Raw genomic sequence first — 27,731 nt, forward strand, 5'->3', positions numbered from 1 at the left:
TAGAGCCCTCACTTTTTCTTTTTGGACACTTGCGAAGATTGTTTTTAGGCACAGATTTTTGTAAAGAAAGTGAGCGGTTTGTGTGGGTTAGTCAACTTAACTCTTTTCAAACTCACTTTCTGTTGGGGAATTTCCCTGTCTTTTCAATGAGTGCCAAAAGTTTAAGTCAGTTTGTCGATAAGGCCTGACAGAGAGGAGTCCTGTTCAAACAGATCTCTGCCTTCAAGTCCCCTCTCCATGCCCGCCCCAGGTACCCTGTTTCCCCCTTATATATCTATGCCCTCTTACCTCCTGAATTTGCTTTCAGCCTTCCACAGTCCCCACCCATTCTGAGACCAGGGAACATAGCTCTATGACACCCCTTTAAGTCCCTACAATTCCAAATCCATATCCCCCCATCCTAACCCCATTTTCATAGGTCCCGTAGATGGCTCCATTTACCCCAATCCCCTATATCTTCTCCACCACCAATGCATTTCACCCTGTTCTCCTACCCCTCACCCCACTCTCCATGCCTTCTCACCTCTAGCAACGCTACTTAGAGTCAGCCAGAAGTTAGTTTATGTTTGTAGGATTTCAAGCGGACTGCATTTCTTTAAACCTGGAAATATACACCTGAAAAAGTACCCAAGAACAGGTGGTTTAGGTGTGCAAGCCTTCTAACACAAAACAGCAAGAATTTAATTTACCTGTAATCTTCCCTCCATTAAACAGGAACAGCACAGATTCTCTCACCTTCTCATCCATCATGTCTGGGTGTTCAGTGAGCCAGACGCAGAGGCACTGAAATGCTGCAACAATCATGGAGTGAAGATCTCTAGAGTGGAGTGGAGCTGGACGGCTGCATTGGTACACAATGTAACTGCACACTGAACTAATAGCTCGCTTGCTGTCAGTTGAATCAACAATCACCTTCACCTACGTAAAGCAAGCAAGGGAGACACTATCAGCTGAGAATTTCTTCAGGAACTCTTTCAGAGAAGACAGAACTTGTTTAGGTGCTTCTAAATGCTAAGAAATACAAAAACATTTCAGCGCTGCTCTCTGACATACATGAAAACACTGTAAGTAAGACAGGTTTAATATAATGCTGATATGCAATGGAACACAAAAGTTACAGTGAAGAGATCGTGCAAGAATCCTACCACAGTATGTACTGGTTTGCTTCTAAAGAACAGAGGACACCAGTTGGTTTACTAGGGGACTTGCAGCAAGTTGGATTTCTGCTTAGCTTCCTTATTTTGGAACTTACGGGTTGTCAGCTCTCTCTTGCAGGTAATTAGACCTATCCACTTGTCAGAGGTCAGGGATGCCAAAACCCAGACAACTTTCTCTTTTGTGTGACTTCACAAAAAAACTTCAAATCCAGACTCCAGCGAGAAACTGCTGAATTGGAATTCATTTGCAAATTGGATACTATTAATTTAGGCTTCAATAGAGATTGGGAGTGGCTAAGTCATTATGCAAGGTAGCCTATTTCCCCTTGCTTTTTCCTACCCCCCACCCCCCGACGTTCTGGTTAAACTTGGATTTAAACTTGGAGAGTGGTCAGTTTGGATGAGCTATTGCCAGCAGGAGAGTGAGTTTATGTGTGTGTGTGTTCCCCGGGGGAGGAGGGGGGGGTGGGCGTGAGAAAGCCTGGATCTGTGCTGGAAATGACCCACCTTGATTACCATGCACATTGTAGGGAGAGTGGTCACTTTGGATGAGCTATTACCAGCAGGAGAGTGAGTTTGTGTGTATGTATGGGGGTGGGGGGGGTGAGAAAACCTGGATCTGTGCTGGAAATGACCCACCTTGATTACCATGCACATTGTAGGGAGAGTGGTCACTTTGGATGAGCTATTACCAGCAGGAGAGTGAGTTTGTGTGTATGTATGGGGGTGGGGGGGGGGGTGAGAAAACCTGGATTTATGCTGGAAATGGCCCACCTTGATTATCATGCACATTGTAGGGAGAGTGGTCACTTTGGATAAGCTATTACCAGCAGGAGATTGAGTTTGTGTGTGTGGTTTTTGGAGGGGGGTGAGGGGGTGAGAGAACCTGGATTTGTGCAGGAAATGACCCACCTTGATTATCATACACATTGTGAAGAGAGTGGTCACTTTGGATGGGCTATTACCAGCAGGAGAGTGAGTTTGTGTGTGGGGGGGTGGAGGGTGAGAAAACCTGGATTTGTGCTGGAAATGGCCCAACTTGATGATCACTTTAGATAAGCTATTACCAGCAGGACAGTGGGGTGGGAGGGGGTATTGTTTCATGGTCTCTGTGTGTATATAATGTCTACTGCAGTTTCCACGGTATGCATCCGATGAAGTGAGCTGTAGCTCACGAAAGCTCATGCTCAAATAAATTGGTTAGTCTCTAAGGTGCCACAAGTACTCCTTTTCTTTTTGCAAAGACAGACTAACACGGCTGTTACTCTGAAACCACTCCAACAATGGAACTCTCTGCTCTCAGCCTTCATTTAACATTGCAGCTTTCTCCCAGGAAAAGAGGAAGCGAAAGGAAAGCAGTCGGTGGAGCAGATCCTTTCAGCAGTAATTACCTTGCTTCTTCTGCCAGGCCCCTCTCTGATTAATTAGTGGGAAACTCCCCAACATATAAATGGGAAGGAACTTCTGGCCTGAAAGGACAACCATGGAGCCAGAGCCCAAGGTCTTAGAAGCTAGTGAACAGTACCATAAACTGGGGGTAAAGGTTGGCTTGATAAAGAGTTAAAGATGAAGAACCGTCCTCCTTTCTTCCCTCCTCCCAAATTGGATTGCTCTAGCCAAATCAACCCTCTTGGATTCCCCTGCTCCCTGTAATTTAGCCACATCTTAGAACGTGTAACAAGGCAGACCCCGGTGCCTAGAGCAAGGAGCTAGAATTCCTGGCCTCAGACAGTACTTTGCCTGCTAGTGTATATATCTACATCATGCCTCTGGTGGTGGGGACACGGCTCTGAGCCCAGAGACAGGCAGCCTTTCCTCCACCCCAGAGCTGGATGCCACAGAGTGGGGCCGCCGTTAGAAACTGTCTCAATGACAAGCAGATTGAAGGGGGTAAGTCTGGTGCCTCCCAATTCTCCAACTATTCTGAAGGTTGTTCTCAGGCAAAATCCTCTCTAGTGATTACAACAGACTTCCCAATGGCACTCTGCCAGTTATTCCCATGGTGAATTTAGATCCTCACAGAGGCTGGGATTTTTAATTTATTTACTGAGTACTAAACAGTTTTAGTGCTGTCCAAGAACAAGTTGGGGCAGATCCTAGCCAAAGAGCTTATTGTCATTTATTATGCAAGGACTTCATTGACATTATGTACATGGGGACGTCTCGCTGGAGGTCACTAGCTGACTACAGAAGGCGACAGCGGCACCAGAACAGTAAGGAGAATGCCTGCTCTGTGGGGAGGAGGCCTCAGGCAGTAGACAGTGCTCCACCTTCACCCAGTCCATCAAGGTCAAGAACCAGTATGCCGTACTGGTAACAGAAGGAGATGATCAGACTCATGGCTGAGGAAGAGACCCCATCTCCTCTGAAGCTAAGAGATTCAGGGCCACCACCCCTAAGAGGAGGCAACATAGGGTGCTGGTGATGGGGATCCCCCCCACCCGCCCTTCGGAAGGGGATGGAGGCATCTATCTACTGACCTGACCTGTCATCCCAGGAAGTTGCTGCCTGCCTACAGCCTGCATCCAAGACGTTACAGAAAGATTGCCAAGGCTCATCGGTCTCTGTACTGGTCTCTTATTAGTGGGCACTAATAATAATAATAATAATAATAATAATAATGTCAGATGTAACACTGAGCAGATCTGTAGTGACTACAGGGCTCGTGGAGGCAGAGTGAAGGAGTCACGCGTGTAGGTGGTATTCTCATCCATTATCACAGTTAAGGGTAAGGGCCCAGGCAGGGACAGATACATTCTGGAGATGAACACGTGCCTGCACAGATGGCACTGACAGGATAGCTTTGACTTCCTTGACCATGGGATGGTGCTCGAGGACGGCTGGGAAAGATGGGGTACACCTGCCCAAGAAGGGGAAGGGCATCTTCGCACACTGATTAGACAACCTAGTGAGGAGGGCTTTAAATTAGGTTCAAAGGGGCAAGTGACAATTGCCCAAAGGTAGGTATAAAAAAAGATGGTTTGACAGACAGCTGGAAGTTTTTTGGGGGTACCGGGAATGGTAAGTTACAATAAAAGGGGAATACAGTGGGGGGAAATCTGCTCAGGGTCTGGACTGCTGCAGGGAATGCCAAAATCCAGGCAAGTGGATTGATCCAACTACTCAACTGGGAAGAGGGGAGGAGCAGCAAACTCATTAGCTTCAGACTGAGGAGCAGAAATACAAGTTTCAAAAAGAAAAATACTATTTCCTTATTAAAAATATAATCTGTATGTTTTCAGTTTACAAGAGTGACTGTTTCCTGGGCAGAATGGAAGGGGAAAAGCAAGGTGTGGCCTTTACAGAAAGAATTTTTAAATGGGCTCATTGCCCCGGTAGATTTTCCAAGGCAGTGAACTGCTCTGGAACTGGGGTGATAGCCTTTTAAACCAAGGATTTCTCATTAAAACCTGAATGTGTTATACAATTATCTAGCCCAGGAAATCATTCCAGGAATAGAAGCAAGACATGCTTCATATTTCAATCAGCAGAACCATTGTTTCTTCGTACAGGACATCTTGTGGCTAGATATAATCTCTGAATTATTTAAAACCAAAACAAGTGAAACTTCAGCTCTCACCTTTGCCAATCCAGAAAGAAGCTCTAATGCAGCTAGTGAGATACTCATGTCCTGTCTCCACTGTGAGTTGAGTCTTTGTGTTACCAGGTGAATACTGCGAATCAGTAGTCCAGCTGCTGTATCTGTATTAAGAGCTAGGATATAATCCCAATACCACATCCCACAGGGAGGGAAAATAACTAAGCATTAGTAACAATAAGCAAAGCAATCCATCAGGCACAGGCCAAAGCAACCACAATAAGCACAGAAAACGAAATTACATACACCTCAGAAGCTAGCAATTTAGTGAATTTCACATGAATTAATTGGTTTATAACTCCAGCATGTTATATATCTAAAATCAGACTAGCCTCTACTCTCAAAGCAGACTCTCTGTATGCATATTTTATTGGATTTGCCAGTGGAATGTCGTTAGACTAATTCATCTGAAAACACATTTTAGGTGGCCGCTGCATGCTGCATAATACTAGCTACTGCGTTTAACACTGTGGAACAGTGGAACGGCTAACAGCAGATTTACTTTATACAGACACTTTTCGCTATAGCGTTTAGGTTTCTGTAAGAGATCATAGTTTGAGTACCCATAACTTCAACTAATTCAGACATTAATGTGATGTACAAATATTATACAGCGTTCGACTTAAAATACATACGCTGAAAATTGCTACAGCATTTCATGGAGATTAGCTCCAGGCACGGAGAGAATTAACCCTGGAAAAAAAGATGCAACGGCACTGCAATTCTTTCCAGACATTTGATTTTCCTGCACCCCGGGCTTGAAATTAAATGGCATGTTTTCAGTATCTGCCGTCTTTATAATTTCATATTTGAGGGTCATTTAGGTTGAATTTTTTAAATCTGGAGATGGGGGGGGGGGGGGAACTGATTTCAGAAATGGACTGGAGAAAGGGACTGGAGCACCCACAGAAAAAAAAGTTAGTGGATGCTTAGCACCCACCGGCAGCCAACTCCCCCCTTCTTCCCCCTCCACGCCTCCCGTCCATCGGCAGCCACCGATCAACTCCTCCCCCTCTCTCACAGTGCCCCCCCCCCCCGACACCGTGATCAGCTGTTCCACAGTGTGCAGGAGGTGCCGGGGGGGGGGAGAGGGAGGAGTGGGAATGGGGCACGCTCAGGGGAGGGGGCAGAACTGGGCAGGAAGAGGCGGGGTGGGGGTGGAGCAGAGGCAGGAAGAGGCAGGGCAGGGGTTGGGGCTTGGGAGAGGGATGCAATGGGGGTAGGGGCGGGGCCTGGGGCAGAGCGGGGTTTGAGCATCCCTGGGGCCCAGAGGAAGCAGGTGCCTGTGACTAAGAGGGACAGGAGAATTATGATGGAAAAAAGGAATCTTCATTAAGAATATGTATCACACATTTTAAAAAACCACAGTAATTCTTAGTAAGACACTCTGGAACACTAGTAACAGAACTCAAGTATCAGCTATAGTTAAAATTTGAAAACGGACCATCCTGATTCTTTTGAACTTTCTTTAGAGGCTCCAGATGAAAATAAAAAAAACTGCTTTTATGAACTTCCCAAATTATGCTTCTATTTTGAACACTATATTTTGTCTGTATAGGGTACAAGAACCCAATAAAATGAATGCTAATAGTGCTAAAACGTCTTTGGCCAAAACATTATGGAAGTCAGTCTTTAGACTGTACCATAGTTACAGAATTCAGCAACTGATTCATAGAAAAAAGGTCACTATGAACCCTACAAACAGATACTTTGCATAAGACATGCCAAAAGCACTTCTCAGTGCAAACTCATACCAATTAAAACATGCGTATTAAAAACAAACCCGTGTGCTGAAAAAGCAGCATTCAGATACCAATTAAGCCATTTCCAGACAAACTGAAATCTTGCACAGATACAATTCAACAGCTGACATGAAACTTAGAGCATACATTGACTTCAATGGCAGGGGAAATCAATGGCAAAACTCATCTTCAGTGGTGTAGGACCTGGCCCCTAGAATGTACATCTTCAGTAGACACCGTACTAAGGTGGTCTGTTCTCAGATATATCTGGTTAACATTAGTGATTTAATGAAAGACCGACCAATGGGAATCCATGCTTTCACTCAACTCAGCTGGATCACTGCATACACAGATTTAGTACAGGGTGGATTTTATTATAAGGTCAAACAAACTCCAAACTACATCAAATTAAAGCAAATCAAAATTTTAACATATTATATCAAGTGGTCTGTGTAGCTGATGTCCTGTTTTATAGGAACATAATTAATTTTCAAACCAGAATCCTTTTAACTATGATTTAAGAAGGGCAGATCATCAACTTGTGTCAATTGTCACACCTACACCAAAATCAATGGAACTGTGACAATTTACACTACCTGAGGATCTGCCCCAGTATCAGCTGCAAATCGTAAGAGGATTGAAAACATACATTACAAAGATAAGCAATTTATTAACTTTTCCCATTTTTCATAAGCTTTCAAGCTCATTTTACTATTATAAGATTATTAACAAAACACTTATAACAGGACTGAAAGCTAATAGATAAATACATATAGGAGCAAAAATTTAGCAATTAACACCAGATCCAAAGGGCTACCCACCATATCCATCACCTCTGGTTGAAAATATCCATGAAGGTTCATATATCTAAAGATCTCATTAAGTCAAACACAACCTGGAAAGGAGTTTTGTAAAATTGGGATATTATGGCAATTAAAAAAAAAAAAAGTTTAACTTCTTACCATAATCTCTTAGAAGTGCTTGTGCTGGTCTCTCACTATCTGGAGTTGTGGGTTCTGTGCTTCCTCCGCTTGCTGTACTAATGCCACTGTTAGTGCGACGGTGGTTTTTCAAAAGGTTATTTTCGCCACCATTCTGTAGATTGAAATCAGCATGAATGAGGGAGAAGACTGTATAGGTTAGGGTTCTGCATAATTGAAAACACTCTTAGAAGATGTACTGAGAAGAATAAAAAGGCGAAACCTAATGGAATCAGCTTAGATATCTTGGAAAAGTATGTATAATACAGTAATTACAATACACTAAAACAGTTCAGCTTTAACACAAAAAACTCACCGTTTCCATCTGACAGCCAATGGCTTCTAAAAGTGCTGAGTCTTGAACAATATTTAACATTGCTCCTGCAACATTAAAACACAATAAGAGGTGAACTGCTTACAGTTCAAATGTGTGAAAAACAGTGTGTGCACTGCTAAAATCTACAAAAATGTGTCAGTGCTCACTTTTATAAAAGATCTGTTTAAGGGTTTATGATAGCCACAAGAATTTGCTTCAGACTCTGAAATTCAACACAGGGGGTGATAGACTAGCTCAGATTTTGCTGTAAATTATTTTAAATTCACTTGGATTGACAGAGAGGTTCTTTATGCTCCTCTCAACTCAGAAAGGCCTTTGTCTTTTAATAAAGCTTTTTTGTTTTTAAATCTTCACTCGTTTTTAATTAAAAACTCTCTGAACTCAACTCCGAAAAAGCAGTCTACTCTGCAAGCACAGAAAGTATGGAGATGGGATTTTTTATGAGCTGCACACACTATGAAACCTTTACAAGGACAAGGCACCAGACACTGATTTAAAAGGAGCTGGGCAGGGACGGTTTTTTACTATGTGTATGTACAGCACCTAGTTCAATGGGTCCTGATCTTGACTCTGTCCTCTAAGTGCTACAACAGTCCTAGTGACAGATAAACAAAACTACATGTTCAGAAGGCCCAATGAGCTGGCTGTGCGGACACAGTATCTACGATTCCCCATCTGTAAAATGGGGATAATACTTACTAAACATCACTGGGACAATTTTAGTTGTCTATCGGAATGCTTTCACGGTGAAAAGTGCAATGTAAGTGATTTCTTAAGCAAAAGAATTTAAGGCTAGAACTTTGTCTCTTTCCGCTTGCATAGCGGCACACAATTATTTAAGTCCTACATGATCCCTGGTAGTTTGCACAGTATTCTGCTCTATGGTATTGAGAACTCAAATCCTAAAGTTCAGGATTTTTCTTATAATCCAGCATAAAAACAAATAAATAAATAAATACATTCAAATAACCTAGTATCATTTGAGTGTTGTTGGGGTCTGTTTCAGTTTGCAAAGCTCCTATTAGTATATTCACAAGCCTCAGCTTCAAGGATAGGAAGGTTACTGGTTTATCATATGATGATGAGCTGTCATCATTGCTGAATTTTCCTTCCAGGACAACCTGAAGAAAGAATACATTTCCTTTAATATCAATTAGCATAGACATGGATTTGATCATCTCAGAGCACTTGCATCTGTTATTTGATTACTTTTACAATTTAAGTAATTTAACTAATCCAAAATGAAAGTATTTGACTCTCTGCAGCATTACCAACATCTGTGATGTACTATGGTATTTCCTCTGTAAGTGAAGAGCTGGATACAAGAAAGTCAGTGCTAAATGGAGCAGTTAACTAGATAGCAAAATTGGGCTTGGTATAATTGCAGCATAACAAAGAAAGCAGAGTAAGTCAAACATAACCCAATTCTCTCTTTCCTTGGAGGATGGAGGAACCTTGTGGATTTCTAAGATATTCAGACTTTGAATATCATTAAACTAGCCTGACATCACACTTGAGCACAGTAATATCCTAACCTACACATTTCTTCCCTCTCTCCACAAGTACATCCCCCATTGCCATAATTTCTTACTCTGAGGATGGAGGGACATCTCTTGGGAACCCCTATGAAGGCTGTTCTTATATTAGCCAGACGGCATGCTGGAAAGCAAGGTGTGCCGTCTGCTTTCAATTCCCCTACAGCCCCTGAAGAGCTGAGCTTGCTGGTTCAACAGCCCTAACAATCTGGAAGAAAGACCAAACCTGTACCCTTTTGTGCAGAGGACAAACAGCAGGACCACTGAGTCAGCTCTGCAACTTCACGTGTAACATGAACATGGATTATTTCTGAAAAATGCTGACAAAATATATAAAATAATCTCACAGAAAACAATCATGTTAATTCATTACCTCAGATTTTATGGTCCCAAAATGATGAGGGAGAGGCAACAATGACAGCAAAATATTGATAGAGGATCTTCTCAGCTCTGTAGGGTTTACGTAGGTTTTAAACTTTGAGAGCTCTCTGCCAATAAGAAAAAGCATTAGAAAGGTAATCAACTTTTCACAGGAGTTTGGAATTAAATTTAATTCCATACTGATTAAATTTAGAGGCACAAAAACCCTAACAAAGAGCACACAGTATAATATGGTAGCTGTTTCACTTTGGGCTTAGAAGCCTTACTTTGTGTTATCAATTATCGGACTTTGAATTCATGTATGTCATGAGTGATTTTCTTTTTAACAGAAAGAAGTATCTGGAGCTCTGGCTTCAGCATAACAACCTAGGACTTTAGATTCTTCATTTTAGAGCTAGGCTTTAAGAATTCAAGCTTTAGAGACAGAAAGACCCTCCAGGCAAATCCTCCAACTGCAACATGAAACAGTCCAACAGCTTGATATACAATGCAGTAATCAGCTAATAAGCTCCACAGAACCATGGTAAGTGTCATGATTTCATTTTCAGTGAGTTCAAATGAAGCTTATCTACCCCAAACAAGAACACACATGCTTCCATGACTGGTTTTTAAAATGTAGTTTGAAACCCATCTATTAAGCCCTTCCAGTCTCACCACCATTTCACACCTACTATTTTCAATAGCATGTCATCTCATACTAGTCCAACAGAATGTTTTACCAGGACTAAGAGGACTAAGTATTTTATGAGGTGCCCACCCAGCAGCTGAGTGTACACTTTTTGGTACTGAAGAGCTAGACAAGGAATACAGCAGCAAATATTTCCCTCTAAACCATTCACACACTATATTTTAAACTAAGGTAACCAGTTGCGTATAGGCATACAGTCACACACACAACGAGTTAGCTATATAAGGTATGGCATCTGTTGCCTAAGACCTAGAAACAGGATCTCCTTTTATGAGGGCAAGACAAATTGCCTCTTCAATCAAACTGAAGGAAAAAAGAAGCATGTGACATAGTTTTAATCTGTACTTTCCTTGTTGAGCCAGAACAAGGTTCTTTAGCCTCCACTCTAATCTAATCTAACATTCAAACCCAATGTGATTGTGCATACAATCGAAAAATAGGGGCATTTGACATTTAACCTCTTACACTGAACTGCCCAGAAGGAATAAACACACTTCTGAGAGTAAATACGCAGATATACACTATATTTCAAATATAGAGATTTGGTTAAAAGCAGTTTAAGCCCTTTGGCAAAGTCAAAGACATGCTAAAAACTGGACCCAAACAAGGGAGCCCATGATTGAGAATGTGCACTTAGCCTTTTTTTTTTTTTTTTGGGGGGGGGGGGGGGGGAATAATTGTGCTTCTGAATGGTAGTTTAGGAGCAATATGTACAGCAGGGAAATTCACCCCATTTTCCATTAAATGCCACTTCCTTTTTAGCAAAAAGGTGCTCCCTTTATCCTGTGCCACTTACTCTCATAGAATCATAGAAGATTAGGGTTGGAAAAGACCTCAGGAGGTCATCTAGTCCAACCCCCTGCTCAAAGCAGGACCAACACCAACTAAATCATCCCAGCCAGGGCTTTGTCAAGCCAGGCTTTAAAAAGCTCTAAGGATGGAGATTCCACCACCTCCCTAGGTAATCCATTCCACTGCTTCACCACCCTCCTAGTGAACTAGTTTTTCCCTAATATCCAACCTAGACCTCCTCCACTGCAATTTGAGACCATTGCTCTTTGTTCTGTCATCTGCAACCATTAAAAACAGCTGAGCTCCATCCTCTCTGGAACCCCCCTTCAGGTAGTTGAAGGACGCTATCAAATCCCCCCTCACTTTTCTCTTCTGCAGACTGAATAAGCCCAGGTCCCTCAGCCTCTCCTCATAAGTCATGTGCCCCAACTTCATCTGATTTCTTTTTGCCCAATCCTCCAATTTGTTTAGGTCACTCTGGACCCTATCCCTACCCTCCAACGCATCTACTTCTCCCCCCAGCTTAGTGTCATCCATGAACTTGCTAAGGGTGCAATCCATCCCATCAACCAAATCATTAATGAAGATGTTGAACAAAACCCGCCCCAGGACCGACCCCTGGGGCACTCCGCTTGATACCGGCTGCCAACTAGACATCGAGCCGTTGATCACTACTCATTTGAGCCTGAAAATCTAGCCAGCTTTCTATCCACCTTATAGTCCATTCATCCAAACCATACTTCAACTTGTTGGCAAGAATACTGTGGGAGACCATATCAAAAAGCTTTGCTAACGTCGAGGTATATCACGTCCACAGCTTTCTCCATATCCACAGAGCCAGTTATCTCATCATAGAAGTCAATCAGGTTGGTCAGGCATGACTTGCCCTTGGTGAATTAATGTTGACTGTTCCTGATCCCCTTCCTCTCTTCCAATTGCTTCAAAATGGATTCCTTGAGGACCTGCTCCTTGATTTTTCCAGGGACTGAGGTGACGCTGTAGTTCCTCGAATTCTCCTCCTTCCCTTTTTTAAAGATGGGCACTATTTTTGCCTTTTTCCAATCATCCAGGACCTTCCCCGATCGCCACAAATTTTCAAAGATAATGGCCAATGGCTTTGCAATCACATCAGCCAACTCCCTCAGCACCCTCAGATGCATTGCATCTGGTCCCATGGACTTGTGCATGTCCAGCTTTTCTAAATAGTCTTTAACCTGTCCTTTCACCACTGAGGGCTGCTCACCTCCTCTCCATACTGTGCTGCCCAGTACAGGAGTCTGGGAGCTGACCTTGTCTGTGAAGACAGAGGCAAAAAAAGCATGGAGTACTTCAATTTTTTCCACATCATCTGTCAGTAGGTTGCCATTCAGTAAGGGTCCCACACTTTCCCTGACCTTCTTGTTGTGAACATACCTGTAGAAACCCTTCTTGTTACCATTCACATGCCTTGCTAGCTGCAACTCTAATTGTGCTTTGGCCTTCTTGATTACACCCCTGCAAACATGTCAAACATGAGGTGGACTTTGTCATAGGTCCAGTGTTTTCTCTCTAGCTTCATAATGAAGTGTTCAGCCAAACCCTGGCAGGTGTTAAGTTTCTGGTTTGTCAAGAGCTTGTACCTCAGCCATACCATGTATGACTGCTACACTGAAAGGCCTCTGCTAGCATAAGGTACCGGTGACATTGTCAGTAGTTGTTAGCCTAGGAAGGCTATGCATGATGTGCATTATCTTGCTTTTCATCTGGCACATCTCTCTTGTTCTGTCAGATTCTAACATTAATTGTGGTACCACGGAGAACTCATACTTTCCCAAAGTCTCACACTGAGATCTGGACACGACCAGGAGACTAGCAAAAGAATGACCTGTCTGCGGTTAGCTCTGTAATAGTTCCTGCCACCTTCACTCTGACTTTATTCTTTGCATTCAAGCACAACTTTAGTCTGCTTTTCTTTATTGGAGCTCATGATAATTCTTTGGGTTTTGAAGGCTTCACACAAGTATCCATTCAACTGACATCTTTAGCTATCTCATCACTGAAGACTGCTTTCAATCAAAATATTAATGAGCTCCTGTCTGTCATACGTGAATGGGTTGCCAGTCCAAACAAGCTCAACCTGTAGCTTTAAAATTGCCCTTTTTTGGCATTTAACAGCACCTAAAGAGTCTAGCTGGTGCTTGGTTATTTCTGGGGAAGACACCCCTCAACCCCAGATTTTGAGCGAAACAGTAAGTGATGTAGTTCTAAGGTTGCCAGGAAAAACTGGGAAAGGGCATTTGGAAGCTGTGTTATGCCCACAACACCCCTTCCTCCTCCCACCACAAACAAACCAAAAACTTTTAATGCTCTCTTTCCATGTTTTAGGGCTTCGTCTGAACCAAGCACACAGAAGGGTGCTAGTGATCTTTTAACAACCCAATTTCCTTTTCAAAATTCCTCCCATGTGTCAGGGTCAGACTTTTCTACACCTCTTATTTCAGCAAGGTCCCAGGCAACCAGTGCAGAATAGTTGGCAAAAAAGTATTTCAAAGTCTTCCAGTGCTGCAAGGTGCAAATTCCAATTAGAAGTCCTGACAGATCAAATAAAGGGCAGCAAAGACTCAATCATGTTCATATATCGCTGCACTATCTCAAAAGTTGGCTGATTCGCCGATTCAACCTCACTGAATTTCTTGATCCATTCTGCAGTACTGCAGCTCCCCATCATGTGGCCACAGAGAGCTGAATATACATTGGATGCATGGAACTGGTCTTGCAAGTCCTGTGCCCCTTGGAAAAGAACTTCAAACACATCCATCTGTTTTTCAAAGAAGACATCTAGGTATCATTTTTAAAAGGGCAACAAGTGTTCGGGTGTGTGCTTCTATACAACAGAAGGAGCACGTGTTTTTTTGAAATGCATGCCCTAGGACCTAATACACGGCGAGTCTTGCCCACAGCTGGCAGTTGTCCCAGAATCTTCAAACTTTTTCTTGATGCACGCTCTCCCTCCAACCTTACCAAATTCAGTTTATGAGCGCACTTCTTATACTATGTAAGGTGCCACCGAGCATTGAGTTTAACCAACTCCCCTACCATGATATTTTCCAAAGATTCAGCTACTAGTCCAGAGGTGGGCAAACTACAGCCCACGGGCCACATCCAGCCCATGAGGTCGTCCTGCCCAGCCCTTGAACTCCCAGCTGGAGAGGCTAGCCCCCGGCCCCTCCCCCGCAGCCTCAGCTCGCCATGCTGCCAGCACTCTGGGCGGCAGGGCTGTGAGCTCCTGCTGGGCAGTGTGGCAGGCTCTAGCCGGGCGGTGCGGCTGCCAAACATGCTGCTCTGAGCGGCATGGTAAGGGGGCGGGGAGGTTGGATAAGGAGCAGGGGGTCCCGGGGAGGGCGGGGGTGAGAGGTTCTGAGGGGGCAGATGGGGGCAGGGACCAGGCTGTTTGGGGAGGCACAGCCTTCCCTACCCAGCCCTCCATACAGTTTTGGAACCCCAATGTGGCCCTCAGGCCAAAAAGTTTGCCTACCCCTGTACAAGTCAGTACTCTTTGTCTCCCCATTGATGCCTGAAAATTATCAAGACCAAAGTAAAAAACAAGGATTTTGTAATCAGTTATTTTGATTATAATTCATTGTGTTATGTAATGTATGTTATGTAACTATGTGCACACCAATTATAGATTGACTCAAGTAATTTCTGGCTGGATGCTGACATCTTAACCAGTGCCTCATTACAACTCTTTTGGTAGAATAAAGCAAGCTGATAATCAGTACCACTGATTCACGTTTGGTTTTTTTGCCAATTATGGCAAATCAACTTGAAGTGCTCCTTCCATTTAGAGTCATCGGTAATATTCAAAAAATGAATTGGGTATGATGTTCTGAGCACTACCTGATAACACAGCCTTGTCAATTGAGGGCCACAATTCAACTTTGTGAGGACTGCATGTCTGACTTGTCTGTGTTAAAGAAGAATTTTTTAAATGTTGATTTTTAAACATGTTCTTGAATACATATCTACATAATAGTTCTAGGTTTGTCATGTTCAGTACCATGGGCAAGAAAGGGTTTTCAAATGATACCCAACTCAACTTATTTCCAATGCTACATTATCAAAATGACCAACCATAACACCTGGAGCAGGGAGCTAGGGGACAAGAACATGATGTTCCTTGGAAAGGTAACATGCTAGTATTGGGTCAAAACCTCAACAACATAATTAAAGCTAGGCTTGGAAGGATTCAGTTTTTAATTGGTAAATGTCAATTTCACTGTGCACACACAAACAGACAATAAATATTTCCGGCAATATTAATAGAAATTTACAGATTGGCAAAGTACAAAAAATACTGTTTGAGAATTTATTAAAGTTGATTTAAGGATATTTCCTTTGTATATTTTGACATGCGATGTTGGCAATTTGTGTTTTAACTTTTATAAAGCTTTAACATTTTGAATCTCAACATATAGCGTCATTAAATAATTATTGCCTGACTCCCTTACAGGCTGAGCCGCCCGTAATTTCCCAGAAATGTGAAAACTTAAATCATTAAAGATAAAAAAATGCTTTAAAATAAATATTGATATTATCCATCAAAATTATATTTTAAAAAGATCAAATCTGCCAAGCCTTGTTAAAGGAAAGGAAATGCAAGAGGCTGTGTGCACTATGGTTATTGTTATAAAGCCAGAGTCATTACCAAGCACTAATGTTGCTGTTTAACCTAGATTTACTGGGTCAGTGACTCTCAGGGTACCATTTTGAATGCACTAGTGAAAACTATTCACAAGTAACTTGTCAAAAGAAAAATTGTGACATCTACATGAAAAAAGTATTTACCTGTCAGGTAGAATCGTTTCAAGGGCAGAAATGAAGTAAGGAACCACCACATCAATCCCTTTCAGGTCACAGCAGAACAATGGAGGAGAGTTTAGAATAATGCTGGCCAGCACTGGGTGGCAAATGAAATCTGCTATCTGCAAACCCTGAATTAAAAGCATGTAAAATCTGAAAGAGAGAGACAGGATTAAATGGTTTGTACAAAAAGAGCCTTTGCATTAGCAACTAGACTGGTCATTAGTCAATACCTATTTTTAACCTTTTAAAATAAAATACAGACCAAAATTTTTCAATAACCAGGTGCCTACAGTTATGCTCCTGAATCCATATGAACCAAAGGGTGGCATTTTCAAATGCTCCTAAATGACTTAGGAGCACATATCCCATTGACTTCAGACTGCAAACTCTGATGGAGTAATATACCCATATCAAAGCATTTCAAGCTTTGATTTGTGGAAGTTCATATATTGGAAGATGATGTTGGTCACAAATATAGCACAGGTTAGAGTCTTACCAATTTTGTTTAAATTTGTGTTGTTCACACAGTAAGGATGCTAACAAGGCCCCAGTCTTGTCTTTTTCAGCATAGGTAAATATTGTAAGTATGAAATTTCTTAGTAGAATTTCAGATTTTTACATATTTGTTTCTACTAACATTTAGGAAACTAAAGGAAAAAGTACAAAGCATTCTACTTTCCATTTTATATTGCTAAATTAATAACGAGCAACATGCAAATAAAACTCTAAATATAAAAAACCTAATTTGGTTTAAATGACTACTTTTATCCAGCCTGCGATACTTTCTATTGAGTCCTCATGCAAAGGTTTTGGTTTTGCCATTCCTGCTTTTAAAAAAAATATTTCCCTCCCACCTGTTTGTTATGTGAATCTTTTGCAGAATACAAAATGTACAGTGCTCACTTTGTTATTTTTTATTACAAATATTTGCACTGTAAAAATGATTAACAAAAGAAATAATATTTTTCAATTCACCTCATACAAGTACCATAGTGTTATCTCTTTATCATGAAAGTGCAACTTACAAATGTAGAACTTTTTTGGTACATAACTGCACTCAAAAACAAGAAAAAGTAAAACTTTAAAGCCTACACTCAGTCCTACTTCTTCGCTAAGACAAACAAGTTTCTTTACATTTACGAGAGATAGTACTGCCCACTTCTTATTTACAATGTCACCTGAAAGTGAGAACAGGCATTGCAAGGTATTTATGTGCTAGATATGCTAAACATTCGTATGCCCCTTCATGCTTCGGGCACCACTCCAAAGGACATGCTTCCATGCTGATGGTGCTCATTAAGAAAATAATGCATTAATTAAATTTGTGACAACTCCGTGGGGGGAGAATAGTATGTCTCCTGCTCTGTTTTACACATATTTTGCCATATATTACGCATTATAGCAGCCTCAGATAATGACCCAGCACATGTTGTTTGTTTTAAGAACACTTTCACTGCTGATTTGACAAAAATGCAAAGAAGGTACCAATGTGAAATTTCTAAAGATAGCTACAGCACTTGAAGCAAGGTTTAAGACTCTGAAGTGCCTTGCAAAATCTGAGAGGGATGAGGCATGAAGCATACTTTCAGGAGTCTTAAAACAGTAGGACTCTGATGAGGAAACTACAGGACCTGAACCAAACCAAATCAACCTTCTGCTTTTTTCAACATCGGAGTTAGATGCCAAAAATGAATATGCGTTGGTCCGCACTGCTTTGGATTGTTATTGAGCTGAAGCAGTCATCAGCTGGACACATGTCCCCTGGAATGGTGGCTGAAGCATACGGGACATATGAATCTTTAGAGCATCTGGCATGTAAATATCTTGTGACAGTGGTTACAACAGTGTCATGTGAACGCCTGTTCTCACTTCCAGGTGACATTGTAAACAAGAAGTGGGCAGCATTATCTCCTGCAAACGTGAACAAATTGGTTTGTCTGAGCAATTGGCTGAACAGGAAGCAGGACTGAGTGGACGTGTAGGCTCTAAAGTTTTACATTGGTTTATTTTTGAATGCAGTTTTTTTTTTTGTACATAATTCTACATTTGTAACTCCAACTTTCATGATAAAGAGATTGCACTACAGTACTTGTATTAGGTGAATTGAAAAATACTATTTCTTTTGTTTTTTACAGTGCAAATATTTGTAATCAAAACTAAATATAAAGTGAGCACTGTACACTTTGTATTCCGTATTGTAATTAAAATTAATATATTTGAAAATGTAGAGAACATCCTAAAATATTTAAATAAATGGAATTCTATTACTGTTTAACAGAGCAATTAATCGCATTATTAATTGCTTGACAGCCCTAATCACAATGGTTCTGGAAGAGAACATCTCATGAGATTTCCATATTCAAATTTAAGCCTACGTGGCTTCATTATTGTAAAACTGGAGACCATATAGGAACATCTTTCAATGTCTAATGCACAAATATGCCTTGTGTCTGTGTAGTAAAAAAATTTTAGTCTTATAGTGGACAAGAGAAAAGATTACAATGGAAGAGCCAAATAAAGCCATCAAAAGAAAGGGATATATTCTGCATCCTCAAGAAAACCCCGATATAACTGAGTTGATGAGAGGGGGCAAGAAATCCCCCCTTGATTAAACAGAGGTTCCTAGATGCAGCATCTTTAAAGACCAATTATCCATTGATTAGCATTACAAGATTCAGGTCCAAACTGGAGGCTGTTTACGCAAAATAAATTAGATTGTCATCACAAAATTGTAGCAATAAAGCAACTGGAAGATATTTTAGTACCGGGATAAATAAGCTGGCAGTATATCCTCCCCAGTCTTCTTGCTACAAAATATCCTACATAGCGTTCCACATGCCTCTGCTCTTCCTGCTTCATAGTTATCAGGAAATTCACTTGCATCAAATGTGGAATTGGAAGTCATGGTGTCTGTGGACATTTGTGATCCTTTCCGACGAAACTCCATGCTAGCTTGGGTTGCTATAGCTGGAAAGAGAAAAAGTAAAAGTTTTCATTGTGTTTTGTCAACATACAAAACAGGCTCATGGGATCCAGGACACAAAGATCACGTCAAATTTAGTGACTATGATGAAGCTGCTAGTTCACTGTATTTGAATCAATGCCTGTATTTAAAAACCTATTTCAGGGTATTTGATTTTTCCCTAACACAGGAGTGATATTAATTCTTCAGACCCTATGTATGGGTATATTCACCCTCAGCATTGTGTACTGAAGAAGAGTACACTTACACTGAGTATGTGCGCACTGGTGCACATCAGACTAATTCCCTGCCTTGTGCACAAAAAGATCCACCATTCCACTCATCTCACTTCCTGCTCCTCTTCCCCTTTAGAAAATTAGACATTCTAATTTCCCTTGCCATCTCCTAAGATATCTTGTCACTATCTGAAGTTGTTCCATCCCCCTCCCGCCTCCCCAAAAAAACAGATGACTACTTTTATGCTTCATGACTCCCTGATCTTTTTGACTGCCTCTTGAGTACAGAGCTACTCTGGCCCAGCTTATCCCTCTGGCCTCTACTGTTGAAGCAAGTCATCTGCCTTCCAGAAGTCAGGAAGAGGACAGGACCCATATCAGAGTGAAAGGGACGGCTGCGAGAGAGGTGGGATATGTCTGAATGTGTTGAAAGTTGCTGTTGTGATCTGGTCCCTCCACCACACAGTGCCTGTAATTGCCATGGAAATCTTTGAAGTTAGCCAGTCCCGGGTGTCAGCTACCAGAAAACTGGACAGTTGCCTAGTGGCTACTTCATAGTATTAATGAAAATTTTTAAATACACTCTTCAACATGCCCTACAAACATTTCTAAACTATCAAAATGGCTTTGGATAGCCCCATGGCTAAGTGAGGTTGGCCATTCTTTAGCATGGTTTTCTTTTCCTGCAGAATATATCTGTGAGTGACATAACTAATGTAGTTTATGAATTCCTCTTAGTGATATTCCTAGCCCCTATGTCAGTGCCATGTGCACAACATGGAGAAAGCTAGTCACTTTGCTTGCCCCATTATTTCCTCTGGAGTGGCAGCCAAGAAGGATGTACTGAGTACTCCCTAGGCAACAGGAGAGACACTTCCCTGTGGGATCCCCAAAGATTGGAACAGCACATTGCTTGTGATTTTTAGGAAAGGCAATCATGTGCCAGTATTACTTCAAAAACCATACAGGCTGGTTTGGTTTTGTGTAGGAACACATCAGAATTTCACCAGTAACAGACACAATTTAGGGCCTGGGATGCTGGGGGGGGAGGGGGGAAAAATCACATTTGCAAAGGGTGAGGAGTTTGAAGTCATACAAACAGAAGTCCTGATTATGCTTTGCCAGTTACATTATTTACAAGTTGTATGGAGAGTTAATTTTTAGAAAGTTCCTAACAAAAAAGTCTTTACTCAGTTTTTCTTTTTAAAATTCTTGGTGTAAACTATTTGATGTTTGTTACCTTAAAGATTTTTATGGCATAAGTGGCAAATAAGCACAAATCTTTATGCATCTTCCCATGAGCCATTTTTGTCCTAAATAAGCTATCCAGCAATATAGTATAGTTGGAAAAAAAACACTACATGCACAATGCATACAAATCAAACACTAGGTCTGTATAAAAATAAGCTTTAAGTTAAAAAACAAAAACAAAAACATGGTTAGTGCAAAGTCCTGAAATTCATGACATGATCACAGACTATAGTACATAAATGATGGGACTGATTCAGGCAGATTAATTTGCTTTTGCCAACAATCTTCCCCATTCAAAAAACATACACACAAAAAATTACTTGTCTTTCCCAAGTAAAAGTGCAAAAGCTACAAGAGACAATGACAATGACATTACAAATAAAAATATGGGATTATGAAAAAAGAAAAAAAAACATGACTGCAATTAAGGAAAAGCTACTGGTTCCTACTTACAAGATTTATAAGAAAGAAGAATTTGGATAAAAGATGCTGCAAGATAATAGAAATAAAATGGAAACAAATCAAAGGACAGCAGTAGTTATAAAATACTTTAAAGATGGTGAAATTGTAATATAAGTTAAGATGCTTTTCGCTTTTTTTAAAAAATAGATTAAAAGCTTTATGACATAGCAAGCTTGTTAAACACATAAGAAATTGGCATTCAGGTCCAAAATTATGGTTTTGAAAGTACCATGCAAAACAATGAACAAAGAAATCTACAAAATACTAATAATGTTCAGTTTTGTTCATATCAATGTACATTTGATCTTTAAATCAATGTATTAACCCATCCCAGCTCAAGCTGTGCTTCTCCTAGACTATGCTGTACATGAAGCATATTACAGGACTACACTAGCACAGTATCATAAGACTTGCTTACTTGGGGTGAACCCACATGGGAGTGTTACTTACCAGTAATGCTGCTTGCCCCAATTCTCCTCTTTCCCCAACCACAAATTCTTTATACTAAAAGTGTTATGGCTCCAGCTTCCAGGAAGCAAGATGACAAAGAATCCTCAACAAAGGCCAGTATAAATGTACAAGCCTGCTCACTTCCATCTCACTCAAGAAGCTTCCAAAGCAGAAATAATAAACAGGTAGCAGAATAATGACAAAGATTCAACACCTTAGATGCAATTCTCAAGGAAAGGTGGAAAAGAGGGAAAACTTCAAACAATTACCAGAAAGGGAAAAATTACTTACCTTGTAAAAACTGCTTCTCTGAATATTTTGGGACAGATCATGAGCTGAGATGCAATCTCTCAGTGTTATTCTGGAAACAAACAGCCGGGAATTCCCACAGCTGGACCCCACCTCCTCACATCACATCCCCCAGAGTAAGGCATATGTTGAGGGCAGAGGGGAGCCAGAAAGGAGCATGGTGTGAGCAAATTCTACTCCGGCAATCCCCAGCTGACAGATGGCTTTTGGAGGATGTTACCAGTCACAATACTGTAGAGCAGACTACGGGATGCTCTATAGCATACTGGGATCAGTGAGTTGCCACCAGTTCCTTGGTGGCTCACCCTCTCAGCTGCACCTTCCATGGATACACAGCTGAGAATTAGCCCCTCATCCTCCAGGATTCACCTGGTCTTAGCACATTAGCAAGAGATTGGTGTAACTCCTGTAGTTCATGGTTTTTTGTCCTGTGAAGGCAGTAGAGCACATTCCCAAGTCTCTCTACTGGCTGTCATGTGCCACCCTGCTGAAAACCAGTACTGCTGACCAAACAACCCACAGTTCCTTGAACTGTGAGGGAGAAAAAGGCTTGGGGCATTCTCTCTCTCTCATTATCTCCAAGTATCTAGGTTCTGACCCAAAGACAGTGAAGTCCCTTCTCCAGCTTCCAAACGGAGACTCTAGGCATTGTAATTCAGGCAGGCAGTCTGGGTGATTTGCTATGTTCAGTCCACCTAGAGTGCCTACCCGTGCAAAATAAGCTAATTACTGTCAGTTTGGGGCTTTTGGTCACAATGCTGCGTACACTTACTGAGGTGGTGGTGGTTCTCCCTAGGGTGCATCTAATGAATTAGAGTTCGCTACTTCTGACACTCTTGAGTGTCACTCTGAAGTCTAGCAAGTGGGTGGCCCTGGAAGACGGAGCCTTAACAGGCCTAAGAGCACTGTGTAGCTGAGCTCAGTGCCAGCACACCCATCTTTGTGTTGTGGATCAGGCTACCCACACTCCTGCTAAGCTCAATGATTGGAACTGCACTACTGCAGGGCTTTGTGCCATTGCTTGCAGAGTTAGGGACTCCACCAAGCCTCAGTCCCTCAGTGCACTAGGGGTCTTGGTACTGAATTCCAAGTCATTAGAGGAACACCAAGGAGAACTACTACCATCTCAGTAAGTGTAATCTCACGCCACATTTCTTCCTTGGTTGGGGTGACATTTGCCGGTTGCACTGGACTTGATCGGAAGGCAGGACTAGAGACACAGAAAGATATCCAGTGAGGTGTGTCTGAGAATGGCTGAAGGGTTGGAACAATGGCTGTTGACACACAGCATCTCTACAAAGGGGATCCTTTGCTGGTCAGTCACGAAGAAACTGTCTGGAACGGTCAGAGCTGCATATGTATTTCTCTGACATGTGCGACAGTCAGTATGTGGCCTGGTTTACGATGTACCTCTGGAATCCTGCAGAGCTTTTTCTTTTCTTTTCGGGGGGAGTGCGGTGGGGTGGGCATAATTTCCCTTCATTTGCTCATTTCCTCTTCCAGCACCCTACAACATATTCTCTATACGAAGGCTAGCCATTGAGCAAATAGTTGGGTTTTTGGTTCGGTGGATTAAAAAAGGTTCATTTCAAACCGAAAGAAACGGTTACTCACCCTGTGCAGTAACTGTGGTTCTTCAAGATGTGTCCCCCTATGGGTGCTCCACTGTAGGTGTACTTGTGCCCCCTGCACCTTTCATCAGACATTTCACAGAGCAGTGTTGGTTCAGCCCACGCAGACATATTACTTGGTCTCGTGCTCCACTCTGCTCCACAGCATTGGGCTGGCGAACCACCCTCACCTCGTCTCTACCACGAAGCTCCAGAGCAGAGAACTCTGACGCACAGGGGAAGGCGGGTGAGTAGTGGAGCACCCATAAAATGGCACATCTTGAAGAATCACAGTTACTGCACAGGATGAGTAACCATTTCTTCTTGAAGTAGTGTCCTTCCGGGTGTGCCTCTCTAGGTGACTACCGAACAGCTCCCTTTAAGGAGGAGGGTGCTTCAGAGTAGAGTCCAATATTGAAGAAAGTAAAGCTGAGCCAAATGCAGCACTGGAAGCAGAGTCATGAGTTATTGCATAGTTCTCAACAGAGGTATGTACAGAGGCCCAAGTTGTGGCTCTACATATTTCAATAATGGGAACATTTTTCAGAAAGGCTGCTGTGGTAGAAATAGACCTTGCAGAGTGAGTTTGTATGCCCAAGGGAGCTTGGAGACTGCGAGACTGGTAGAAACAAATGCAGTTGGATGTTCATTACTAGTGTTGGATATCTACTTGGAAAGTCTTTATTTAGAAATTGCACACCCTTCTGATCGATCTCCGATCGAGACAAACCATTTGGGAGACTTTTAAAAGATTTAGTCCTGTCAAGATAGAAGGCCAGGACTCTCCTGACATCGTGTGTGCGTGCATATGTATAACAGCACTTCTTCCTTACCCATGTCAGGTTTAAGGTAAGAGACAGGAAAGTGAATAGGCTGGTTAATATGGAAATCCAAAGATACTTTTGGTAAAAACTTGGGGCATGGCTGTAATGTGACCTTATCTTTGAAAAACATGCCACATGTGCCCCTATTTCCCCAACTTGCCAAGCCAACGTAACGGCTACCTCAAATGCTGTTTTCATCAATAAATGGAGGAGTGAACAGGTAGTCTTTGCTTCAAATGGCGATTCTGTAAGGCCTTTAAGAACCAGACTGAGGTCCCAACCCAGAGTAGGACATTTGGCTGGCAGGAAGAGATTTCCAAGTTCCCTGAGGAATATCATGGTCGTTGGGTGAGGAAATACAAAATAACCCCCTTTAAGGGACAGAAAGCCAGGTGGCTTCCAGGTGAACCCTAATGGAGCTCAGCAACAGACCCAAGTGTTTCAGTTCTTGGATGCAGTCTAATATATCTGACAGCAATGAGGTTGTTGGTGGAATGCATTTGAGGTCACACCAGCAGCCAAATCTTGTCCTTTTTTTCAAGTAAGTAGCAAACAGACAGCTTCTGCTGTGTAACAGCACTATTTCCTCTGAATAGGTTGTTTCTAATCCCATGAATCATCAACCAGCTATGCGTTGAGACAAAGAACACAGACTAGGGTGAAGAATCTGCCCACCTTCCTGGGAGAGACGATATGGGGTTGTCCGGAAAGTGATCAGTGAGCAAGTGGCCAGCTGTCTAAAGTAAGGAAACCATGTCTGTCTGGGCCAGATTGGAACGATTAGAAAACTCTGGCTTTGTCCTTCTTTAGAGGAGTTGGAGGGAACGCATACAGTAGACCCAAAAAGACACTGAAGGTGAAAGGCATCCCCCAAGGATCGGTAACCCAGCCTGCCTCTGGAGCAGAGCTGAGCACATTTCTTGTTTGTGGCTGTGGCAAACAGGTCTATCCAAAGGGTGCCCCATTGCCAAAGTAAAATGAATCTATTTCCCACTTGCAATCTTGAAATAAAAGTGCCTGCTAAGCATATCCATGGTCACACTCTGAGCTCCCAGAAGGTAAGCTGTTGTGATGACTAACTGATTGCATATGCACCAATTCCAAAATTTGACAGCTTTGATGCAGAGGTAAGGGGCTCTTGCCCTCCTGGTTGGTTGGTATAAAACATGCATGACATGTCCATCCATCATGACCTTTATGTGTTTGCCACTATCAGTGGTAGAAATTGCAGAAAAATATATCGGACAGCCCTAACCTTTGAAAAGTCCCTTGGGGAAGATGAGAGGCCGAAAGGGAGCACCCTGTACTGAAAATGGCCACAACCGACAATAAAATATAGGAACCTTTTGAGAGATGGGTGGATCGCTATACGGAAATATGCGTCTTGAAGGATGAGGGCTAAGAACCAGTCCTCTTGACCCAGTGATGGAATTATTGCTGCAAGTGTTACCATTCTGAATTTCACAAAAGGTGTTGAGTAGCCTTAAATCTAGGCTGGGTCTCCAACTGCCTCTCTTTTTTGGAACCAGGAAGTACCTGGAATAAACCCCTTCTCTCTGTTCTGCCTGGGAACAGGTTCTATAGCACCCAAGAGTAGAAGAGAATTGATTTCCCACCTTAGAAAGTGCTCATGAGATGGGTCCCTGAAGAGGGATGGGGAATGGGTGCTGGCAGGCAGAAGAGAAGTAAAGTGGATGGTACCCTTTGGGAACCTAATCTCCAAAATACATTTTTCACATTGATAGACTCAAAAGTCCACTGGAAGTGGTAAAGACAGATGCCAAAAAGGGAGGAAAGCAGGTGAATCATTGCAGTGAATAGGGATAGTAGCTCAGGACCTCAACCACCCCATCAAAATTGGTGCTTAGAGGTGGAAGTGTGTGAGATCAAACGCTGGGAAGCAGGACAGGATCTCTGCCCTGTCTGAGACTTACTAGACTCTCTTGTGGGCAGGTTATAGATCCCCAGAGAATACAAAGTGGCCCCTGGAGTCCTTTAATGTGTACAAAGATTCATCTATGCTGTCAAAACAGTTAAGTGCCATCAAAAGAAAGGTCTTCAACCATATTCTGGACCTCCTTTGGAAATCCCGTGAGCTGAAGCCAGGAGGCCCTCCTCACAACTACTATCATAGAAATCAGAGTGGGAGTATCAGCAGCATCAAAAGAGGCCTAGAGAGATGTTCTGGCGAGCAGCTAGCATTCTGCAATAGCTCTCTATGTTCTGCTTGTAGATGCTCAATAAAAGGAGATTATCTTGGTATAATTTGTATGATTGTACTTTGCCATCAATGCCTGGTAGTTGCTGATTCTGAATTGTAAAGCAGCTGGTGAGTATGATTTTCTATCAAACAGGTCAAGGTGCTTATGATCTTTATATAGTGGTGCTGCTTTCCATGTTTATTAACTGCCTCAACCACCAAGGAGTTAGGGAAGGTATGAGAAAATAAAAATTCTGAGTCCTTAGAATAGACACGTTTCTAATCTGTTCTCTTGCACATGGGCAGAATTGTGGCTCGGGTGTGCCAGATAATGGAGCCCCCCTGAACCCTGCAAAGGTTAACAGACAGGGTAATGCGGGCAGATGAAGCTGTATGAAAGATGTCAAGAAGCTTATGATGTGATTCTTTAATGTCCTCAAGAGAGATCTGTAAAGAACCCACAACTCTCTTGACAAGATCCTGAAACTGCTTAAAATCATCAGCCAGAGATGTTAGAGGTGGCATAACCGCTTTATCCATGGATGAGGAGGAGGAGTTGTTGGCTGATGGAGAGACATCTATCAGCCATCGCTTCCTGTTCCTCAATGGTTTCTTCCTGAGGTTCTGGTCTCCTAGAGAGGAAGCGTGATGAAAGTGGTCTCTCTCGGTCAGGTGTTCAAAGCACTAGAGAACTGCTGGAGAAAGACCGCTGGGGATTCCAGTATGGCCAAGGGGGTGAGTCATATAGCATGGGTTGAGGCATCCATTGGTATGAGTGCTCATACCAACAAGATGGTCGTTGTAGACATCTCTCACAAGTGAGATCCATTTCCTCATACACTCTGGAAAAAAAGCCTCTCTGGGGATGGAGAGGAGAGCCCTGGACAGATATTCAAGAAACCAAGGCATGGCCTTCATCAAAATCTTCCTCTTCCAAATCACTCTGACATGGTGGAGCACTGGAAGAAACATGAGGTAAAACTGTCCATACTGGACAGGTGTTTGGGGATCTCGATCTGGTTTCGGTACCGAAACCAGATCACAGCTGAGCAATGGTGAGCCAGGCATCTCAGACACAGCAAGGTCTTAGGGAAAACTAAACTCCTGTGATACACAGAGTGTCATGGGTACAGTGTTCATGGCCTGAGCCAAAGTAATGGTGGCTGTGGGAGTTGACAGTACAATGAGTCTCTAACGCTCTGAGGGAGTCCAGACGGGCCTGAGTGAACATCTTCAGTATCGAGTGAGCAGAGACACCTCATGGCTTATCGGACACTGCTAGTTTTGAAGTCTTTAAGTGCCCTGGTACCTGAAGAACAAGCAGCTTCATAGGTATTGGGTCGAAGACTGATGAGTGGCTGGAGTCATCAGC

General features: G+C 42.3%; 1 protein-coding gene across 4 annotated transcripts in view; it reads right to left on the reverse strand.

The window, feature by feature from the left end:
* Positions 1-27,731, reverse strand: part of RALGAPB (Ral GTPase activating protein non-catalytic subunit beta) — a 112,021-nt gene that overhangs the window by 32,986 nt on the left and 51,304 nt on the right. The window contains exons 10-18 of one of the 4 annotated variants that reach the window (XM_075118850.1): positions 20,958-20,993; positions 18,821-19,022; positions 16,038-16,205; positions 9,723-9,837; positions 8,785-8,935; positions 7,794-7,858; positions 7,460-7,592; positions 4,738-4,859; positions 736-918 (exon numbers count right to left, since the gene is read on the reverse strand). In XM_075118850.1, the coding sequence (XP_074974951.1) occupies positions 736-918; positions 4,738-4,859; positions 7,460-7,592; positions 7,794-7,858; positions 8,785-8,935; positions 9,723-9,837; positions 16,038-16,205; positions 18,821-19,022; positions 20,958-20,993 (1,175 nt within the window). Of the gene's footprint in view, positions 1-735; positions 919-4,737; positions 4,872-7,459; positions 7,593-7,793; positions 7,859-8,784; positions 8,936-9,722; positions 9,838-16,037; positions 16,206-18,820; positions 19,023-20,957; positions 20,994-27,731 lie in introns of all 4 variants that reach the window. The other 3 variants (XM_048819663.2, XM_048819666.2, XM_048819665.2) reach the window with 3 other exon arrangements.

The sequence above is a fragment of the Caretta caretta genome, chromosome 13 (genome assembly GCF_965140235.1).
Source record: "Caretta caretta isolate rCarCar2 chromosome 13, rCarCar1.hap1, whole genome shotgun sequence".
In the NCBI taxonomy this organism is placed as follows: domain Eukaryota; kingdom Metazoa; phylum Chordata; order Testudines; family Cheloniidae; genus Caretta; species Caretta caretta.